At 33.4% G+C, this 22767-nt stretch overlaps 1 protein-coding gene across 1 annotated transcript in view; it reads left to right on the top strand.

Annotated features, from left to right (window-relative positions):
- Positions 1-22767, top strand: part of Ppp3r1 (protein phosphatase 3 regulatory subunit B, alpha) — a 59193-nt gene that overhangs the window by 5600 nt on the left and 30826 nt on the right. The window contains exon 2 of the mRNA XM_027934433.2: positions 22483-22522. Coding sequence (XP_027790234.1) covers positions 22483-22522 — 40 coding nt within the window. The remainder of the gene's footprint in view (positions 1-22482; positions 22523-22767) is intronic.

Below are 22767 nucleotides of genomic sequence, written 5' to 3'. Positions count from 1 at the left end.
GCATCATTTGGGACTTTGTTAGAAATGCACATTCTCCTGGGAGATATAGAAAAAGGAAATTTGGGGGAGTGATGAGGGTTTCTGTTTTGGACATGAGTCATCTGTGTGGCTATGGCCAACAGGTATTTGGCTGTCTATATCCAGAGTTCAGAAGAGAAATCTGGGCTTGGATTAAAGATTTGGGAATTGTCTATATTAGGCAGTAGTTAAAGCCATGAAACCAAATTAAATTTACAGAGAGAGTATAAAATGAGAAGCAAAGAGGGTGAACTCTAAAGCGCATTGCATGTAAGAGGCAGACAGAGGGTGAGGAACTTTTGATAGTTGTTTGCTAATGAACAGCCAGAGAGATAGTTGGAAAATTAAATTTTCTTAATTTTTTCTCCTTACTGTTTCATATTCCCTTCATGGTCATGTGTTAACAGTGTAATTATAGCTAATGTATGGGTCTGGTGCAGAAATAAAATTTTGATAAATGGAACTTCACTAATACATGTATTTTGTCTTTAGTTTTCAAAATCTTGTACTGTAATACTTAAAATGGTTGGATTTTTAAAAAATAGGAAATCCTTGAAAATTTAGTACTGCCCAGATTGAAAGGAGTTTTAAGGAAGAAGGAGTCAGAAGTAAATAATACTTTATAGATCAGGGAAGTAGTAGTTGGTTGTCTTTTGGAAGGCTAAGGAAAGTTCCAGTGCAATAGTTTGTTATAATGGTAGCAAAGAAGGCCAGGATGTAGTGAGTTAATTAATAAATGGGTGGCCAGATGTTGAGTATTGATTATTCTTTAAAGCTTCAAATAGAAGCAGAGAGAATGAAAGCGAGAAGACTCAGGTTTGAGGAAGGATTTATTTTGGGGTCAAAGAAATAAGCCAGGAATATAATTTCTCATTTTTCTTATGATATGTCAAGGTCATTGTACTATCATGTGTAACTAATTAAAACAAATTAAAAAAAAAGAAATAAACCAGGAAAAGGAGGGAGAAGTTGTCTTTTGATTTCAAAGGGAAAGGATGAGATTTTGACAGTTTGCTGTCCCTAAGGAAGTAGGATGGAATAAGACTAAGACTCCTAAAATAAGAGGTGTATTTTTCTCATCCTTTAACATAAAAGGGAAGGAAGTAAAGATAAAAACTGTTATATCTTAGAAAGGAAGTTGTATTAAGTTGCAGGTGGTCTTAACTGTTTGACTTCAGTTTGATTCCCTTGGGGAACTATTTTTATTTATTATTTTAAAAAATATTTTTTAGTTGTTGATAGATGTTTATTTTTATTTATTTATACATGGTGCTGAGAATCGAACCCAGTGCCTCACACATACCAGGCAAGTGTGCTACCACTGAGCCACGGCCCCAGCCCCTGGGGAACTATTGATTAATCTGGAAATAAGTTGCTGGTTGCTTTGGAAGAAGTAGGAATTGTAAGTGGGAGTATAGCTTTGTGGTATTACAGGTATGAAGTTATGAGGATTTGAAAGTGAATAGAGATGGAGACATTTTAAATATAGAGTTGAGGGCTGGGGTTGTGGCTCAGTGGCAGAGCACTTGCCTTGCACATGTGAGGCACTGGGTTCAATCCTCAGCACCAAATAAAAATAAATAAAATAAAGGAAAAAATATAGAGTTGAAAAGAAACTATGAAGAAAGTCATTAAAAGATGACACAACCTAGTGATTGGCTGTAAAGATAATTCTAAATTATTAATTCAATATAGGAAAGTTGCTTCTTGAAAGAAGTTATTAGAAGAAGATAAGTTTGGTTTTAAAAAGTAAATTGATGGGCTTGAGACATTCCATTGAAACTTCTTAATGAGGAAATTTAATAGTATACTTGAAAAAGAGAGTTGGAATGTTTGTGTCAAGTTGATTACTGATGGGTGGGTTATGATTAGGATTAAGAAGTTACTGGTGGGCTCAGGAAGCTGAGGTAGGAGATTGCAAGTTCAAGGCCAGCCTCAGTAATTTAGTGAGGCCCTAAGTAACTTGGTGAGACCCTGTCTCTAAATAAAATACCAAAAAGGGCTGTGGCTTAGTGGTTAAGCAGCCCTGGGTTCAATCCTCAGTAGTTGTTATTGGTGGAATTTGCCATTAAAATAGTATTGATAATCTTTAAGACAACTCAGATTAGTGCTAGGTACTGAAAATAAAATCTCAAGGGAATATAATCTATATGACTATAGAAACCTGTCTTTTCATTGTTTTATTCCAAATACTTGATAATACATGTGAATAAATAAGTAAAGCAAAGAAATAGGTGCTGATGAGACATTGGAGGTAATGTCAATTCCTTTTTTGAGACATTTGTGAAAAAAAAGGACAAAGGATAGTTAACTTTTGTGGTTTACAGTTGCAGTAAATTAGTATTGGGATGGAGGAGGATGTGGATATTCTTTAGAATTAGAAAATGAGAAGCTAGGAAAAAGAATGATTCATGGAATGATCTCTGGAAAAGGTAAAGAGTAAAGAGTAGGGAGTAAAAAGAAAGGAGGGTCTTTCTATGGCACACCTGTAATCTCAGCTACTCGGGAGCTTAGCAGACCAATCACCAATTTGGGGACAGTGTGGGCAATTTAGCAAGACCCTGTCTTAAAATAACATTTTTTTAAAAGCCTTGGGGATGTAGCTCTGGTAAAGAGTGCTGTTCTTGGCTAGCATGCATTTTTGAGTTTAATCACCAGTGGGGTGGAAGAAGAAGAAAAAAAGAAAAAGAAAAAAATCAGAAGAGAGGAAAAAAATCAAAGTCAGAAAGAGATGACTAGGTCCTGACTATAGATATGTTTTAATAATGCAGTTCATACCAGGTGTCCCAAGTCTCAGTCTCAGAATAGTTTGAAGCAAGATCATTTGCTGAGGCAAAAGGGATACATACCATTGAGGGTGAGGGCTGTGGAAGAGGATTGGTTATTGATTTGGGGGAATTTGCTAATCAGTTAATGGGGTCTAAAGTAAATATTATTAAACAGTAGATAGAATCTAGGAGAGGGCAGTAGTGGGTCAGTGACCTAGAAAATGAATCTAGGAAACTGGGATGCTAACAAGAAGAAAGATTAATACTTTGCCAGTCTTTTGCTTTAGTCATTCCAATTTATTCGTGCTTTTGATCAAGTTACATAGGTCTAGAGGGAACCATTCTGAGTTCACATTTTATGTGGGGGAACATGTAGCTATTGAACAGTATTCTTAAAATTTTTATTTAAAGTTCTAAAGATATTGTATCAGTACATTTGCTTAAAAATTCAAATGATGCTGAAAGATATAAAATGGAAAGTAAGTCTTCCCTGGCTACTCCTCCCCTAGTATTCAGTTTTATGTGTATTCTTCTAGGATGGAGTTTAATTTTTTTCCTTCTTCCTCTTCCTTATGTTAGTGTATGGATTTTTTAAAAATATTTTTTAGTTGTAGTTGGACACAATACCTTTATTTTTATTTATTTATTTTTAATATGGTGCTAAGGATCGAACCCAGGGCCTTGCACATACTAGCTAGGCAAGTGCTCTACCACTGAGCTACAACGCCAGCCCAGTGTGTGGATTTTTAAAAAATAATTTTTATTATAAAGATTTACAAAGGGGTTTTAATGATAGCTTGCTCCAATTCACTCATTATACTATCAGTTTTATTCCAAAGTTTTAAATTGAATTTTAAATTAAACATTGAGCCAAGAACAACTAATAATTCTAACTAGGTAGCAATTTTATAGTGATTTAGTTTTTTGGTACTTTTTATTAAGAGTCTGAACTATGACAGTATTCTTATGAAATTATTCTTAGTAGAGTTTTTGTATTTATTATTTTCACTTATCTTATTAAGCATTAACTACACAGATAACAAATTCTTGAAAAAAGAACATGACTTCCAAAGTATAATGGATAAAGCATCTATTTTATTTTAGACTTTCTAGATTAAAATTTCTTCATTTTCATTTTACCAAATAAGCCTTTTCTTCAGTAGCTCTCATCTACTCTCTCCATTTCTGAATTTTCTCCTTACCGTTCCATATTCCCTTCATGGTCATGTGTTAACAGTGTAATTATAGCTAATGTATAGGTCTGGTGCAGAAATAAAATTTTGATAAATGGAATGGGACTAATACATGTTTTTTGTTTGTCTTTAGTTTTCAAAATCTTGTACTGTAATACTTATAATAGTTGAATTTTTAAAAAATAGGAAATCCTTGAAAATTCAGCACTAATTCCAACAAATCATACATTTCCAGTTTCCTTCTTCAGAGTTGAGTTTTCTTTTGTTTACTGAGTCTTGCAGGGAGTGCCGCGTAGGTAGTACTGTTGGTTTCCCACGAAACCTTTCTGAAGATGAGATGTCATGTCTTGTTTTACTGGTAATGTTACTAAATAGACCTATGCTTTGGCCAGGTCTCTTTTGTAAACAATACAGAGTATTCACTTTTATTTGTATGTTAGAATTAAGTAAGCATTTTAAAACCTAGATACAGAGGATAAAGTATTGCAACCTGTAAAAAGGATTAAACCTTTATCCTTGGTGCTTATTAGAACTATTTAGCACTTTTTATTTATTTATCATTTATCTAGTTTCAGGAAATTTTTTTTTCCATATTCTTCTGAGTGTGATGCCATGAGCAAGCTCCTTTTTAGGTAAAAATAAGCAGACATTCTCTAGTATTTATTAGGCAGTACTCAGTCTAATAAAGATTAGACTCTCAAGGAAAAATAAGTGATAGTAGTGAGAGAAATTAGTGATTTTATGTTTATAGTACAGCTGTTCTCTTAAATAGTTTTTTGAATTATAAACTAATATGATCATAAAAATCTTTACCAACTAAATTTATGATCACAGGTGTACTTCAGGTCTGCCTTCCTGATTGATGTTCTTCTACCTTTACAATCTTACTTTTTGACTTTTATCTCTTTTTCTCATTTTCTTGTTTTTCAGATCACTGCAGTTCTGTGATGTAAAATCTACAGATATTTGCTATTTTTAGCTGTCTAAAGTTTAAACTTAAAATGTGAATTCAGTTCTTCACTTAAAATAACTACATTAGGAGTGCTCAGTAGCTACATGAGAAGGTATCACATGGTGAAAGAGCAGGAGTATGGAAGCTCCAATTTCTTTTTCTCTTATAAAACCACCAGTCCTATTTACAGGGACCCCACCCTCATGACATTATGCAACCCTTATTACCTCTCAAAGATTTTATCTTCAAATACTATCAAAATACATTTCTTAGGTCCTCATAGTCCCACAAGTCTTAGTTCCAACATCATTGCAAAAATCCAGTCTCATGTAAATCAAATTTAAGTGAGACTCAAAAGCAATATTCCTCTCCATAGGTGAGCCCGTGAGATTAAAATTAAAATGCTTTTAAAATACAGTGATGGGACAGATATTCCCATTCCAAACTTTGCTGCTTAGATATTTCTTCCACTAGATATCCTAGTTCATTGCTCTTCAGTTCTGTGTTCCATAAAGTTCTAGGATGTTCTTTGCTCCAATTTTTAATATTTATTTCTCAACCCTTACCTACATGGTATTAATCCATTTGTGAGGATAGAGTCCTCATGACCTAATCATTTCTTAAAGGTCTCACCTCTTAGTAGTACTGTAACAGCAGTTTAAACATGTACAGGGGACATTCAAATCATACTGCCATGTTAATTCCATCATTACAGAAATTTCTGTTTGCACCGCTCTAGAATGATTGTGCATCTGCATTTTGCAGTAATCTCCTAATTACTAGCATGAGGTTTGGAGTTGGGAAAGATCTGAATTTAGATTTTGGCTCTGTCTTATTAGCAATGTGATCTTGGACAAATACCAGAAGCTCTTTTATTTAGTACATAGGTGAAATGGGAATAATTCCACCTCAGATTTTGGTGACAGTATAGCGTGTCTGGAAATCTAACAGGTACTCATTAAACATACTTGGCTTTTCATCCTTCTTATTTGATTTCTTTGTAATATTGGACCTTCTTGAGAACTCTTGGAATTCTTCCTTCTCTTGGCTTCTGTTGACATTTTTTAGTAGTTGTTATTCTTCCCTTCTGACCATTTTTAGTCTTTGTTGCTAGCCTTTTGAGTTTGGTTCAAGTCCCTCTTAGATATGATTGTATCACTTTCCCATTTAAAAATACCATATATTTTAAAGGTTAAATTTACACAACCTATAAACTCCATAATTATTCTGTTTTTGAATGGAAATATTCACTCCTAAATGGAAACTTGGTATGGTCATACTCTTTTCTCCCTTTTACTACTACCTATGTTATAAGGCCATCATTAATAGCAGTCCATACAGTATTTATTTCTGTAACATAAATTGGCTTATATAGTATCATTAGACAGGATAATGTATGCCATTCCCAGAATATTAACATTTTGTGCCATTCCCAGCATATTAATGTTAACTAAGTGGCAACATCTAAATCCAAAAGTAGCAAGCTATAGAAGATATGGTACTATGTATGGTATAGAAGAATACTATGTATTGTTCATTGAGTTTGCATTCTTCCTCTTGACTCAATTTGGCCATTTATCTGTGTTAGAAAAATTTACACAATTCCCTAGATGTCTGAAAATTTTTCCCTTTTTTCCATAACTTAGCTTCAAATATTTTTTTAAATTACTCTTATTCATATCTTTAAAAACTCCTATCTTATTATCTTGTTCCTTATTCAGTATATTTTTATGTTAATATTTTTATTAGAATTTTTATTGCTTTTGTTACTACTGTGGTTACAAGAGTGACACTGGTTTTGAAGTGTCTGCACCCAACTCCCATTTTCCTTAATTCATGTTATTTTCAGCGTGTAGTTTTAGAACATGAGGTTTTTGGGGGGAACATAATTATGTTATAGCAAACATGGTCTTCCATTTAGATCCCCTAAATGCTTCTTCTTCCTCTTTTTTTTTTTAAATACCTTTATTTCACTTATTTATTTTTATGTGGTGCTGAGGATCGAACTCAGGGTCTTGTGCTTGCGAGGTGAGCGTTCTACCACTGAGCCACAACCCTGGCCCTTCCCTAAATGTTTCATGAATCAGCTGCTTCTTTGTTCCCATTGTCACTGACCCATTTCTTTCTCATGTGAACTATGTCTCTATAGCCTATTTACTGCTTTTTTTCTTTTTTTTTTTTAATGTCTCTAGTTTCTTTCTTCGTTATTCTGTTTTCCATATTGCCACCAGAGTTTTTCTTCTGAAATGGAAATCTGTCACTGACTTCATTTAAAAGTCATTGTTATGTCTTATAGAATTAAAAATCGGCAACTTCTTTGCATGGTATTCATGCCCTGACCCTGACCCTTATTTCTAGTCATCCTTATGTTGTGACCAAGTCAAACTGCTTGTTTTAAATGCACTTATTGGTGTCCTTGTACTTTTTTCTATCTGAAGTGTCTTCTCTTTCTTTTTGGTATACTTCAAGATTCTGTGCCCATGGCATTTTGTGAAAATTTTCCAACTCTCAGCCAATTAGTGGCTGTTTATAAGTAAGTTTCACTGTTGCCCATCCATATTATCAGTATGTTTACCTGTCACCCTTTCTAAGCTGTGAACTCTTCTAGGGCAGAGGATGCATTTTTTTTTTTTAATATCTTTATAAATCTAGTCCCCATCATGGTGTTTTTCATGTGTTGCAGAGCTGCATTGGATATAGTTATATATATCATCTAGAGCTAGGTAGATCTTTGCAAGTCTTGTAAATAAATGCTTTTAAGGCCATAAGTAAGTTAGGTACAACAGGAAAGCTTCCAGAAAAGAAAGTGCCATTGATTGTAAAAATAATAGGAGAGTGTGTGTGTGTGTGTGTGTGTGTGTGTGTGTGTTTCAAGATTCTCTTTACATATCTGAGTAGACAGTTTAATTAAATAAAGGAAACTCAAAATTTATGAATACTTTTGTTTACTTAAGGTGATTTATCTTAACATTGTTTTTTTTTTTTTTTCTGAGAGTCTAGGAACAGCTGATAAAATGAGTGACAATTTAAAATCTTATGATTTCCTTCATTAGCCATCATATAATGTTCACAGATTGCATATATCAAACACGATGTCAAGATACAAAGCTGAAAGAAAAGAAACAAGGCAGCAGCCACAGAATGTCATAGGATAGTGAGTTAGCCATGTGCAGGGAAAAACTGTAGTACAATGTGAATGCTTCAGTAGCACTATTGTAAGATGGTAGGCTTTTTGTAGCTACTCTGCTTGCCCAGTTTGAACTTAATATGTAGCAATTTGGGCTTTTTATTACTTATTATAGTCACATTATTCATGGAGTTTTATAATGTCAAGCAGTAGTTTTAAAATCTGAAAGAATGTTGTGATCTTTTTGTTTATATTATTTTTCAGTGTATTTTATTTGATATTCTAGAAAGCAGAATCGAAATACTTATGTTGTAGTACACGGAAGTCTTTTTTTTTTCCTTTTCCTGTATCTGTAAAATGGCCACAAGACTGCCGGCTCAATTCAGAATTCTTGTGGTACTGGGTTAGGTAATTATCTTAAGATACTTGATAACTTGCAAAACGCTGGTTACATCTTTATAAGAATGAAACTACTAGAAACTAGTATGTAATTTTCTTGGCTGGTTTGGGTTTCATAATCAGTTCTTATTTCTGTGGAGCTCTCTGTACAGTAACATTGATTATCAAAGTAGAAAAAAATGTATCAAATGTATCAAAATGGCTTAAACAACAGGAATTTATTATTTGAAAGAATAAAAAGCACAGAGCTAGAGAGTTACAAGAGGTAGTTTAGCAGTTCATCACTTTTATTGAGGACAAGCCCTATTTACTTTAAAGCTCTACTTGCCAGGAGAGGGCTGCCATAACATCAGACACCAACATCTGGCTAAAGAGTGAGGAATTATTCCCTAGTGTGTCTTTCTTATTAAGGAGGAAAACCTTTCTTGTAAGTCTCATAGTAGGCCCTTTTTTTTTTTTAAAGGTCTCATTATATTCTCCCTGGCTCTTTTCATACTAGAAAATGACCAAATCCTTACTGTGTTAGTGAAGTTTTTGTAACCTGTCCCTTGCTGTCTTCCATCACCAGAGACTGGGCCTTACAGTTCTAAAAGCAGCCTCATCAATATTTTATTTGATACTCTGAGCAAAGGTCACAGATTACTGATGGATTATAAATAGTGAAAGCTGTGTCTGGCCTCGGATGTTATACCGTTTTTCTTGCCTCGCTATTATTATATAGCTGTCCACTCATGTGATCAGCCTTTTTATCAAAATATTTTCTGTTAGTTTTTTGTAACCAAAATTCTGTTTCCCCTTTGAAGGATATCATCTTTGTTATTAGCCCTTGCAAGTAAAGAGGACTGTTTCTGGGTTAGAAGTGGGTGGGAGTTGTTGGCATTATTTTAGACCAGTTGGAAATTGTGTTGGAAATTGTTTTCTACCAAGGACCAGGTAGTAAATATTTAGACTTTGCAGGCCATACAGTGTGTTGCAGTGATTCAACTTTGTCATTGTAGTACAAAGCACCTATAGACAATTCAAAAGCAAATGATTATGACTATGTTCCCAAAATAACATATTTACAAACACAGGTGGTGGACCGTTTCTTTACATATGATGCCAAAGCGCAAGCAACAAAAGAAAAAAGATCTGCTGAACATTATCAACAATAAAAATTTATGCTTCAAAAGACACACACAAAAAAATGAAAGACAACTCACAGGAGAAAATATTTGCAAATCATATCTAGTAAGAGATTTCTATCAGAATATGTAAAGAATTCTTACAACTCAGCAATAAAAAGATCTCAATTTAAAAATAGGCAAAGAGTCTTAATAAATGTTTCTCCAAAGAATATATACAAATGTGAATTGCACATGAAAAAATGCTGAGCATAATTAGTTATTAAGAAGTTACAAATCAGTACCACAGTGATATACTACTTCATACCTAATATGGTATCTGTTATCAAAAAGGCAAGTGTCATTGAGGATATGAAGAAGTTGGGCATCTCCATACATTGCTGATGGGAATATAATTGTAGCTATTTAGGAAGTAGTTCTTCAGATGTTAAACCTAAACTCACACATATATCCAAAAGAAATGCAGTATGAAATGAAGCAAAAAAGCTTGTACCTGAATGTTCATAATAGCATAATAGTGTTATTCAGAATGGGGGATGGGGGAGGAAATAGTCCATGTCTCTTGACTGGTGAATGGATAAATAAGATGTGATATAGTTATACAATGAAATATTACTCAGCATTAAGAAGTCCTAATTCTTGTAGTAAGCGTGGGTTAACCTTGAAAATATTCTGCTATGAAGTCACTAGCAAAGGGCAACATATTATATGATTCCATTTATATATAGTATCCATAATAAGCAAATATGTAGAACTAGCAAGTAGATTAGAGGCTACTTAGGACTGTGGTGGGGGTGTTGGATGATAGGGGTGATGAAAATACTATAAATTTCATTGTGGTTATGGCTTCGTAATCCTTGAATATACTGAAACCCTTGAATCGTATACTTTAGATATCTGGATTGTATGCCATGTGAGTTATATTGTAATCAAGTTGTAATGAAAACAAACTAGTGGTACGACTGGCTTGGTGGCCTGGATCCATTGTTTGATGAGTCATGATAGACTATTCTTCATTCTCCTGGGAAGGAATTTCCTTTTCTGGGATGGCACCTTACTATATCTCTTCTAATTATTTTTTCATCTACCTTTTTCTGGATACTCCAGTTTTTCACTCAAAATTTAAGTCCTGTTTCACATCTTCCTTCTAGTTTCAGCTTTTACTTTAAGTTTATTGGTATCCAAGCTTTAGGTTCCTTGACCCACCTGTTTGATTAACTTATAATTTCTTCCTACTTTATTTATCTTGGCCATAGTCAGTATGGATTCTTACCATCACCCAAACTATCTCACTGCTAGAACTTTATTTTCTCTGTTTGAGATTATTTTATCAATTTCAGTTACTGCAGTTGCTGTGCCTATAGAGTTTTCTGGTTTGGGTGATTATATGTGTTTTAAAAATTAAAATATACTAACCAAATTAGTTCTGCAACCAACAAGTAGCTGGATGATTTTCATGTTAAAGTATTTTATGTTTTTCATCCTTTTACCCCTCTTGTCAGCTGTCTTCACTTATCTTACACCCTCTTATTGTTATGTTTGTGTGCTTGTGATTCCTGTGTTAAAGGAATGACACATTTAAAATCGCTGTGCATGCCTCTGTGAGTTGATAGTGATAAGCCACTTGAATTTAAGTGTTCTAAGATGAGGAGAAAATGGCTTCAATAACACATTGCTTCTCGAGTGAGAGAATAAGACCGTGGCTTTATGATATAAAGGTAAAAATATTATGGGAATTATCTTAATTTAAGTTCAAATTTGGTTTCTGCCACTGCCAGCTTTATGATCGTATGCAAGCTGCTTAATCTTGATACTCCTGTTTTCCCCCAAGATAGTTTGGAGGATAAATGAGATAATGAATGCCAAGTCTGTAACAGAATGCCCAACATGTAAATGTTATTTCATTTTTTTGCATCTTGTAAACATTAACTTTCATTTTTATCCATATTTGTATACACAGAGTTAACTTCTAAAGATTATTTTCTAATTTTTACCTTTAAAAAAACTTTTAAAACCTCACAAAATAACATTGAATTTGCTTAGTTTAAACTAAAAGTAGTCACATTTAAATTAATACATTATCTGAGGTGCCTGAATATATTTTAAGAATTGGGTTTTTTTCCTCACATTTTTAATAAAACTTTTTTAGTTGTAAATGAACACAATATCTTTATCTTTATTGATTTTTATGTGGTACCGAGGATAGAATGCAGGGCCTCATGCTTGCGAGTCAAGCTCTTTACCGCTGAGCTACAACCCCAGCCCTTTCTCACATTTTTTTATTGGTGCATTATAGTTGTACGTAATGGTGGGATTTGTTGTTACATATTCGTACATACACACAATATAACAATTTGTTCAATGTCATTCCCCACTATTTTCCCTTTACCTGCCCTTTCCTCTATTCTGATCCCTTTCCTCTATTCTACTGGTCTCCCTTTGATTTTATAAGATTCCCAGCCCCTGACATGTTTCTTTTGCTTTTTGCTCTCTGGCTTTCACATATGAGAGAAAACGTATGACCCTTGACCTTATGAGTTTGGGTTACTTCACTTAAAAGTTCTCAAGTTCCTCCATTTTCCTACAAATGACATAAGTTCATTTTTCTTTTTGGCTCAATAAAACTCCATTGTGTGTATATATACCATATTTTCTGTTTATCCATTCATCTGTTGATGGACGCCTAGGCTGGTTCCATAGTTTGGCTATTGTGAACTGTGTTGCTATAAAGATGGGTATTGTACGTATTGCTATAATATGCTGACTTTAGAATAAATACAGAGGAGTGATACAGCTGGGTCATAAGGTAGTTTCATTCCTAGTCTTTTGAGGAACGTCTATGCTAATTTCCATAGTGGTTGTACTAATTTGCAATCCCACCAACAATGTAAGTTTTCCTTTTAATCCTTATTTTCTCCAGCATTTATATTGTTTGTATTCCTTTTTTTTTGAGGGGGGGGTACCAGGGATTGAACCCAGAGGTGCTTAACTACTGAGGCATATCCCCAGCCCTTTTTACCATTTGATTTAGAGTCAGGATCTCACGAGTTGCTTAGGGCCTTGCTAAGTTACTGAGGCTAGCTTTGAACTTGTGATCCTCCTGCCTCACTCTCCGGAGCCACTGGGATTACAGGTGTGCGCCACCCTGCCTGCCTTGTTTGTATTGTTGATGACTGCCATTCTAATTGGTGTGAGATGAAATTAATTTGAAAGAGTAATTCTGTTCTCAGAATAAAACCAGATAAAAAGAGCTAATGGGCTTTTTGTTGTTGGTTTTGGTAAACTTAGAAAGATCTCTAATAAAGCTTTTTCTGTGTGTCTGTTGCTGCTTAAGATAGCTTTATACCTTTGGGAGTGAAATCGTATTCTTAAATCGTTCAATTTATTAATTGATTCCTTCAGTATCCTAAGCACTTTATAAAATACCATTCTTACCTTTTTGTACATGATATTCAATATCTTAAGAGTTTCTTTAAATGTTGGGAGTCTCATTTCTGGACAGATTGAGGGTTGCCATACAGAAGAAATAGCCATTTGCAAATGGACTGTTTAAAGTTTATATATCAGTTGTTTGGGAGTCAATATTTTTCCATTGAAAAAAAGGGGTTTGCTTAAATAAGGATTTACAAAAGCATATTTCATTGATACTTAAAAAATATTTGAGTATCTTCCACATGTCATACACTGAAGCATTAACTATAGTGAACAAGTGCTTTGCTGACATGAAGCTTGCAGTATAGTAAGGTAATAATGATGGGAAACTGATATCATGTGTGGAAATATCTCTTTGCATTTGATTTAGATTATAGTTAAATAGTCACTGCGTTGCTTATCCACAGCCACAGTGATTACTCAAAAGATTTTTTTTCTCTGAGAGGGAGGCTCAGAATAATGTTGTCTACCTTTCTTTGATCAATAAATATGAAAGTATTTGTGATTTTATGTTATAATAAATCAGCAATCCACTTTGAAAATTTTCTCTTTTTATTTTTGTACTAAGGATGGAGCCCAGGGAGCACTTAACCACTACCCATACCCCCATCCCTTTTTTATTTTGAGACAGGGTCTTGCTAAATTGCCTAGGGCCTTGTTAAATTGCTGAGGCTAGTTTTGAACTTGAGATCCTCCTGCATTAGCCTCCTGAGCTGGGATTACAGGTGCATACCACTGTACCTGGTGGAAATTGTATATCTCTTAAGGTCATTTAAAAGATAATTTTAAAGAGATAGTGTTTGTAATTTCATATTGTCTAGCAGTCTTCATAATTGCAACTGAATCAGATTAAATTTATACTGTGCTTTAAATGTGATTTATAGAAAGAACTAACAAAAAATGGGGAGTAATTGTTGTTTGTTCATTTTGCTACTTTTAATACCTTCATATTAAACATTTCCCTTGTTTAATTTCCAGAACCCTATAAGAATGTGAATTCTAATAATTGAATATATATAATTATATAGTTAATATATAGTTAATATATAATCATATATAGACACACATTAAAAATTCCCACACACTTATTCTCTTATGGCATAAGAAAACATAAATAATATAGATTGTGATAGAGCAGTAAAGGATATTAAAACCCTTCAAATAGAGTCATATGCTCTTGATTTTTCCCCTATATTCAGTTATTTGTTTTATCATTGGTGAATTTTTCCCAGTTCTTTAAATGTTGGTATCTTACTTTTGGATTCGTGTTCCAGTTTTTTTCTTTTTTTTGAGATGGAGTCTCACTGTGTTGCCCAGGCTAGTCTTCAACTCCTGGACTCAAGAGATCTTCCCTCAGCCTTTCAAGTGCTGGGACTACAAGTGTGCACCACTGCACCCAGCCTCATGTTCCATTTTTAATGATCTCTCCCTTGGTTGGGAAACATGATCATAAACTGATAATTTCCAAAGTTGTATCTTAGGTGTGCTCTTTCTCCTAAGCCCAGTTTCTCTAAGTACTTGCTGGATATATCTATCTGGATATCCGTAGATTCCCTACAATATCAAAATTACATGTTTGGGGCTACTGAGAATATGTGGTGTGTATACTATGATAATGCCTAGCATATAGTATTACATTTGAGCATTTTCCCCTTTGTTCACCAGTGATTCTGTTAAAGGCTATAAATGGTAGGCTCTTACCCTCTTTACATGTAGAAAAATATATTTCAGAACATTAATTTGGCAATACCAATAGATACAAATTTATATAGTAAAAGTTGTACTTGACCAAGACAGCTCAGTAAAAGTAATCAGGTGTATTAGAGTATATATCACAGTATAAATGAAGAGATGAATAAATTATACTACATTAAAATTAGAATTTTTCATTTAAAAATACCATTAATGGTTCTCCACTAAAAGAAGCTAGGGTTATTTAAAGAAAATAACTGATTCTAGGACTGGGGCTAGGAAAGTGCAATGCATGTCTCTAATATCTTATATCATAGAGTAAGGAAGTAATCAGAATGATATGGACTTGTCAAAAGGACACAAGAATGAGCCTGAAGGGGAGGAACTACCACTGACTAAATATGGGGCAATTAAGGCATTCTGTAACATGGTGATATTTTACACAAATTCATTTGTCGTCATTGTTAGCAACCATAAAATTCAGTTTTTAATGGAATGTTGATGGAAGGCCAAGTGACTAAAGTTAGCATTACCAGTAATGAGAGAAATCAACATTATTTGCCTCCTGATATTTGGAAAGAGCACATGATTACCATCTCTTTGGTATTTTACATGAAGTGTGCATAATCTATATCTAATCATGAGAAAGCATCAGGCATATCTGTTGAGGGCAGTCTATAAAATCTGTTTAAAATGTCAAAGTCATGAAACACATGAACAGACTGAGGAACTGTTCCAATTTAAGAGTACACAGAAGGGCTGGGATTGTGGCTCAGTGGTAGAACACTCGCCTAGCATGTGCAATGCCCTGGGTTCGATCCTCAGCACCACACAAAATAAAATAAAGATATCGTGTCCAACTACAACTAAAAAATATTTAAAAAAAAAAGAGTTCACAGAAGCAAGACTACAACAAGTAATCCAGGTTTTTCTTTTTTTTTTTTTAAATTTTTGCTATAAAGAATACTACTGAGATTTCTTTATATGTATTATAGAATAATATCAAATATGGTAGAAACACAGTAGACTGTTAGGACAATTAAGAATAGATAGATCTAAATAAATTAAAAAAAAAAAGAATAGATAGATCCATGGTCTACTGGTTCTTTTGTTAAATGGGATTATTTTTATTTTCTTTGGTGATTTTCTCTTTCAGTTCTTTAAATGTTGGTATTCCCTGTTGATGAAATCTAAAGAAGTTTTTAAGATTGAACATTTTCAGAGTGGTTCAGGGATACTTGGGGATCCACAAGATGTTTTCCAGAGAGTCTGCCAGGTTGGAGTGTTTTTAATAACAAAACTAAAACATTGCTTTTCTTACTTACTGTGTGTACATTTTTATAGATGGTACAAAAGTAATGTTTGGTGAAACTGCTGATACCTTATCATGAATCCAAACAGTGCACCATCATACTGTAGTAATAGTCATTGTATTCCTTATTGCCAAGTAATTGCAGTTTTAAGAAAGTTTATCATTGATAAAGCAGTATTTTATTAAATGTCAACCATCAAGTACATGCATTCTAGGGGCTGGGGTTGTGGCTCAGTGGTAGAGCTCTTGCCTAGTATGTGTGAGGCACTGGGTTCAATCCTCAGCACCACATAAAAATAAATAAAGGTATTGTGTCTACCTATATAAAAATATTTTTTAAAAGTACATGTATTCTAAATATTTTGTATGATGAGGTGATGTATGTGTTAAGTACCATTTCTATATGTGAAGTTATGATAGTTTTGAGGAAAAACAAGTACTTATATAATTTAGAATTAGCAAACATTTACTGAGCAACTACTGAGTTAGGTTAGTGGTACTGGGGATCAAACCCAAGACTTTGTACTTGCTAAGTTAGTGCTCTACCAGTGAGCTACATCCCCAGTCCCTAAATACTTACATAATTTGTAAGTTGAGCTAGCTTTAAAAAAAAAAAAAATACCAAAACTACTTGAAAAAAATAATTAGCAATTTGGTTATTTAGATTTGTGTCTTTGGCATACATTGTCTCAAAACTGAATAGTGAACCAGTGTCACTCAGGGAAAACAACAAGAAAAAAACAGAATACCTAGGAAAAGCATAAAAGATATAAAGAAAAAAAACAAATAATAATTTGAGAACTGAAAAACATAATAATTGGTATAATAGCCCTGTCAGTGTGCTTAACAACAGAATAGAGCAGTTAGAGGAAAGAATTGGTGAATTAGCAGAGAGAACAGAAGTTACCCAAACTGAACAAAAATAGAAAATAGACTGGAGAGGTAGGAAACAGCAATGCACAGTGCCTGGAGGCGGGGCGGGGTGGGGGGCTGTGGGACTATAAAAATTAAATTTAACACTTGTGCCATTGGCACAAAAAGGAGAGGAGAGGGGGCAAGATTGAAAAAGAATTTAAAGAAATAATGGCTAAATTTTTCCATGTTTGATAAAAGAGAAACCTATAGATTCAAGAAGCTAGGCAAGCAAGCATTCAACAGAATAAACTCGTAGAAATCCAAGTCAAGCTTCTAAAAAGTAAAGACAATCTTGAAATCAGCAAGAAAGACATGATGTTTTATATAAATGATATCAACAGTTCAAATGGTAGCAGATTTTTCATCAGAAGTGATAGAAACCAAATGCTGAAAGTAAAGAACTTTTATTAGAGAATAAGCATTATGTAAGATAAAGGTCAGTTCACCAAGATGATATAGCAGTCCTAACCCTTGAACTGGGAGAAAATATCCTCTGGAATACAAAGGAAATCAAGACATTCTCAAATAAAGGAAGACAGAGAATTTGTTATTAGTAGACTCACCCTAAAGGAAATTCTGAAAACAGAAAGTGGTGAAAGATAGACTTCTGGAACTTCAGGAAGAAGGAAAAAAACAATATAAGGTATAAAAGCTTGAAAGCAGTAGATTGACTTTCTTCTTTTGCATTTTCTAAATTGTTTGCCAGTTGAAACAGTTTTAGCAGAGATATGATTTTATGTAGAGAAAATGTTTAACACAGCTCTAAGGGGTGGGTAAGATTATGACACAAGTAGACTATGAAAATTTATGTAAATATAATGTAGCACATAGAATAAATGCCAAGAAAACTATACAAAATATATGCAAAAACACTATAGATAAATCAGAATGAAATTCTAAAAATGTTTAAGTAGCCCACAGGAAGATAGGGTGAAGAAAATAGAAATGAGAAACCAAGAGAACAAATAAAACAAATTAAGATGGCAAATTAGTTCCTCATATACCAATAATAACATTAAATGTAAGTGGTCTAAATATGCCAGTTAAAACACAAATACCAGCAAGTGATTGAAGACATTGCCCAATTATATGATGTTTGCAAAAAACTCATTTTAAATATAACAGTATAGACAAGTTGACCGTAATGGAAGGAGAAAGTTGTGTTATGCAAACATTAATTCAAAGGGACCACACATGCCTGTGTTAAAATCCCATAAAGTAGATCTCAGAACAAAGAAATTTTCAGATAGATAATGGGCATTATTATGTTAGATAAAGGTCAGTTCACCAAGATGACACAGCAGTCCTAAATATGATGTCTCCTAAACAGGGAGACATCACCTGTTTTTCATTTAACATTAGAACAACCAAGCAGCAAAATCAATGAGGATATATCAAGAAATATTCCATAATGTGGTCAATCAGTACTATCTAGTCCACATTTACAGAACACACCATTGAATTACAATGGAACTACATCACGTTTTCAAGTGACCACAGAACATCTACTAAAGATAGGCTATGTTATGGGCCATAAAAAGAAGTCACAAGGTGGGTGCAGTAGCACTCCAGGAGGCCAAGGCAGGAGGATCACAGGTTTGAAGCCAGCCCCAGCAATTTAGCAAGACCCTGTCTCAAAATAAAAAAACAAAAGGCTGAGGATGTGGCTAAGTGGTTAAGCACCCCTGCATTCAATCCCTGGTACCAAATATTTTAAAAAATGAAAATAAGGGCTGGGGATATAGCTCAGTGGTAAAGTGCCCCTACTGCTTTCAACCCAGAGTATCAAAATAAAAACAAAAAATGTCAAAGAATTGAAGGTGGAATCAAACTAGAAATCAATAATCAGAAAGAAAATTGGAAAAAGTCTATAACCACTTGAAAATTAAAGAATATACCTCTGAATATTCCCTAGGTCAAAGAGGAAGTCTTAAGGGAAATGTAAAAAATACATTTAATCTAATAAAAATAAAGATACAACATATGCAATTTGTGGGGCATAGCTAAAGCAGTGCAGAGAGGGAAATTTATAGCATTGAATGTACACTTTGGAAAAAGGGGAAATTTAATAAGTTCTGAGGCTGTAGATGTAGCTAGTGGTAGAATGTATGTTTAGCATGTATCAGGGTCCTGGATTCAATCTCTACACTAAGGAAAAAGTTTTAGTTCCTACCTCAGGAATGTAGGAAAGAAGATGAACAAAACAATCTACCTAAAACAAGCAGAGATAACAGAAGAAATCAGTGAAATAGAGAAATAATAGGCAAAATCAAGGAAACAAAAGCTGATTCTTCAAAAAGATTACTAAGACAGCAAAAGGGAACTGTGAAAAGTTCTATACACATAATTTAACCTTAAAGCAGTGGAGCGAGCAATTCCTTAAAAATCCCAAAACTATCACACTTCTCCCAATGTGAAATACATAATTTTTACAGCCAATTGCCTTGATAACAAAATCTAAAAAGGACATGGTGAAAATAAAAACAAATGGGAACATGCCTTTATCGTTGAAGATCCCCCAAATCCTTAACAAAATATTGACAAATAGAGTTAAACAGTTACTTTTTAAAAAATTCTGTACCATGAACAGATATGGCTAATTCAGGCATATAACGTGGTTTATTATTTGAAACTCAGTCATTATAATCCAATATAGTAATAGGATAAAGAAGAAAAATCCTATCATCATGTATTAGGTGATAGAGAAAACATTTGATAAAATTGCACCTATTCATTGTAAAACCAAAAATACCTGTAACAAAACAACAACTTAGAGAAATAAAGAACTTCCTTAGTTGTTTAAGGAACATCTACAAAAACCTAAAACTAACATTATATCTGATGGTCTAGAAATGAGTGCTTTTCCCCATAAAATCTGTCTCCAAGTGAGGATGTCTGCTTGTACTACTCTTTCAGCATAGTGTTGGAAGTTTTAATAAGAAAAGAATATCAAAGGCTTACAATTGGGAAAGGAAGAAATACTCCCTATTTGTAGATGACACAATTGTCTACAAAGAAAAATTCTAAGAAATCTACAAAAACATAACAAAAGAAAAGAAAAACCACAAAAACAGTTTGTAGAACTAATAAGTGAGTCCAGCAAGGTTGTGCAGGATACAAGACAAACATACAAAAATCGTGGTTAATGTTGGCTAGCAGAGATAAACATGGTTGGATAGTTTAGATGTCATTTATTTAATAGGAGATATATTTTAAGGGTAACATTGAGTATAACTATGATTATCTCTGGCCCCATTATTTAAGAATCTTTCAAAAACTTAATATATACTATGTGCCTTAAGACATCTGCTAGATTGATTTAACAAATTATAGGGTGTACTTATGATAGCAATTTAGGTTTTAGTTAGGCATTTTTAGGTTTTGTTTTCTCCTAACACCATTTGATTTCTATTGGAAAATTAGTCACTAACAATGATACACTATTTTAATGAATATTCCTGTCATGTGATAATGTCATAACTGATATCATAGGACAGTCACAAAATCCCTGGTGTCAGATTTGCTGTAACTAAGGTTCTGATAGATTTATGTTGGCAACAACTTGTACTCTGGAGATCTACAGATTTTTTTCTTTTTTACATAAAGTGTTGCACAGGCCTATAAAAGACAGTAACATACTCTATTTGGTAAACCGTTTGTCTTTTGTACCAATAGAATAATTTTTTGACATTGTTTTCTACCCCTCTTCCTTTCGCTCCTTTCCCTCCTTTCCCACCTCCTTCCCCTTCTTTTCTTAATGTCTATATCTAAATATGTCTAGAAGTTTCATTAGTAATCAGTAACTAAAAGGACCTGTTAAAGTCATCTAGTCTATTTCTCCCATGAAGAAGTCAGTGCCTTCAGGTATACTTCTGGCCATGTGACTTTTTAAGAGACAGACTTGTCCCGGAAGTCTTCTAGTAGCATTCATTGGTTTTTATTTGCTACTTCTATCTTATGATCTTTTTACTTCCTCTTTCCCACATTCATGCATCCATAATTTTCATATCTTATATTTCTAAGAATAAGGAATATTTGTTCTAAAACAATTTTTAAAATGGTCAGCGATTTCAGGAAAAAAGTGATTTGATTATGATAGTTACAATAATGTTGGGAAGCAGGCAAATCATCTTTCAGCAGATAAAGATATTTGGGTTGATTCCCAAGATAACCTTTAAAGTCCATGTAATTTAGCATTTTAAAGATTTTTTGTTGTTGTTGTTTTACTGTATAATGAATGGCAATTTGGGGATAAAATCAGTAGAATTAGGAAAAAATTTCCAAAGAAAATTTCTGGTAAATAAATGAAGAAAATAGTTTTTGGATCTTTATTTTGTTTGTTTAGAATTACTTTGATCAAACCGTCAAGATTTGGGAGAACAAAAATTTTACCAATGTATTCTGTGAAGATGAGAATATTTTTAAAGGCTATGCTGTCAGAATATTTAGACATTTATCTTTCTCTTACTAGTAGACCTTAAGAGGTGACAACAGGGGCTGGGGATGTGGCTCAAGCGGTAGCGCGCTCTCCTGGCATGCGTGCGGCCTGGGTTCGATCCTCAGCACCACGTACAAACAAAGATATTGTGTCCGCCAAAAACTAAAAAATATTAAAAATTCTCTCTCTCTCTCTCTCACCTCTCTTTAAAAAAAAAAAAAAAAGGTGACAACATTGCCTTATTAGGTTATAGGCTATCCTTGTGAACTATAAATATTGTTTCAGAACTAGAGTGCTGCTTGCTTAATTAAAATATATGTAGAAGGTCCAACTATGCAATATATAGTCATTATGGAAAGAAAACATTAAGGAAAGTGAAAATTTAAATTACTTTAATAGTTGGACTTCTAAGAATTTATTGATTCTTAAACCAACTGTCTTTAATACACTGATATTTAAAATGCTGTTTACACTGAGTTCTAGATTGTTACCATGTAACTATAAAATCCTTTCTCAAAATAAATTTAGGACAATGTTAAATCTGGCAAAGGATATTAAAAAGTAATAAGACGTGATGTCTTCATGGAGTTCAAAGTCTAGGGGATTAAGTAAGGGATAAATGAATTATAAATGTCAAAATTGTATAGCATATAGAAAATTCTCTTTCATGTAGGTATAAATTGTAGTAAGTTTCTGGTTTTTCTTTTTTAACCATTCATTTGCAATTTCAGTAAAACTCTTTAATTAAATAGAAATGGTAGGAGAGGCTCTCTTCTGAGTTTTCCAAAATGAGTTCACCAAGCAATACAAGTTAGAGCACTGACAGTATCCAATATGTGAAAATTTGGTTTATAGTGTGTTTAGGGTACACAAATATTCGAAATATATTTTAGTCAAATGCTTACTTAAGTTTTAAGTGGCAGAGCCAAAACTCAAGCCTGTTTGAAGAACTCTTTCTATATTGTATAACTTGTTTCCTTATTAAGTACAGTTTATAAATCTAGATATATTAGTTTATGGCTTATTTCCCTTTGCTTTGTGACTTAAAATATTTGGTACATATTTTAAAGAATTTGGTGCCAATCTTATGATTTTTTCTTTTCTTTCCCCAGGGAAATGAGGCAAGTTATCCTTTGGAAATGTGCTCACACTGTAAGTGGAAAATTCTTGTTTTCAAGAATTTCTTTTATTTATAAAACTATATATATATATATATATATATATATATATATATATATATATATATGTGTGTGTGTGTGTGTGTGTGTGTGTGTGTGTGTGTACTTTTTTTGGTGTGTGTGTGTGTGTGTGAGAGAGAGACAGAGAGAGAGAGAGACCTCTGTAATATATGTTTATCCACATATCAAAGTTAGCCATTTGGTGTTTTAAAATGGGTA

This window comes from Marmota flaviventris, chromosome 14, assembly GCF_047511675.1.
Source record: "Marmota flaviventris isolate mMarFla1 chromosome 14, mMarFla1.hap1, whole genome shotgun sequence".
NCBI classification, from domain to species: Eukaryota; Metazoa; Chordata; class Mammalia; order Rodentia; family Sciuridae; genus Marmota; species Marmota flaviventris.
Note: the sequence above shows the minus strand (reverse complement) of the source record. Positions and strands in the feature narration are given on the sequence as shown.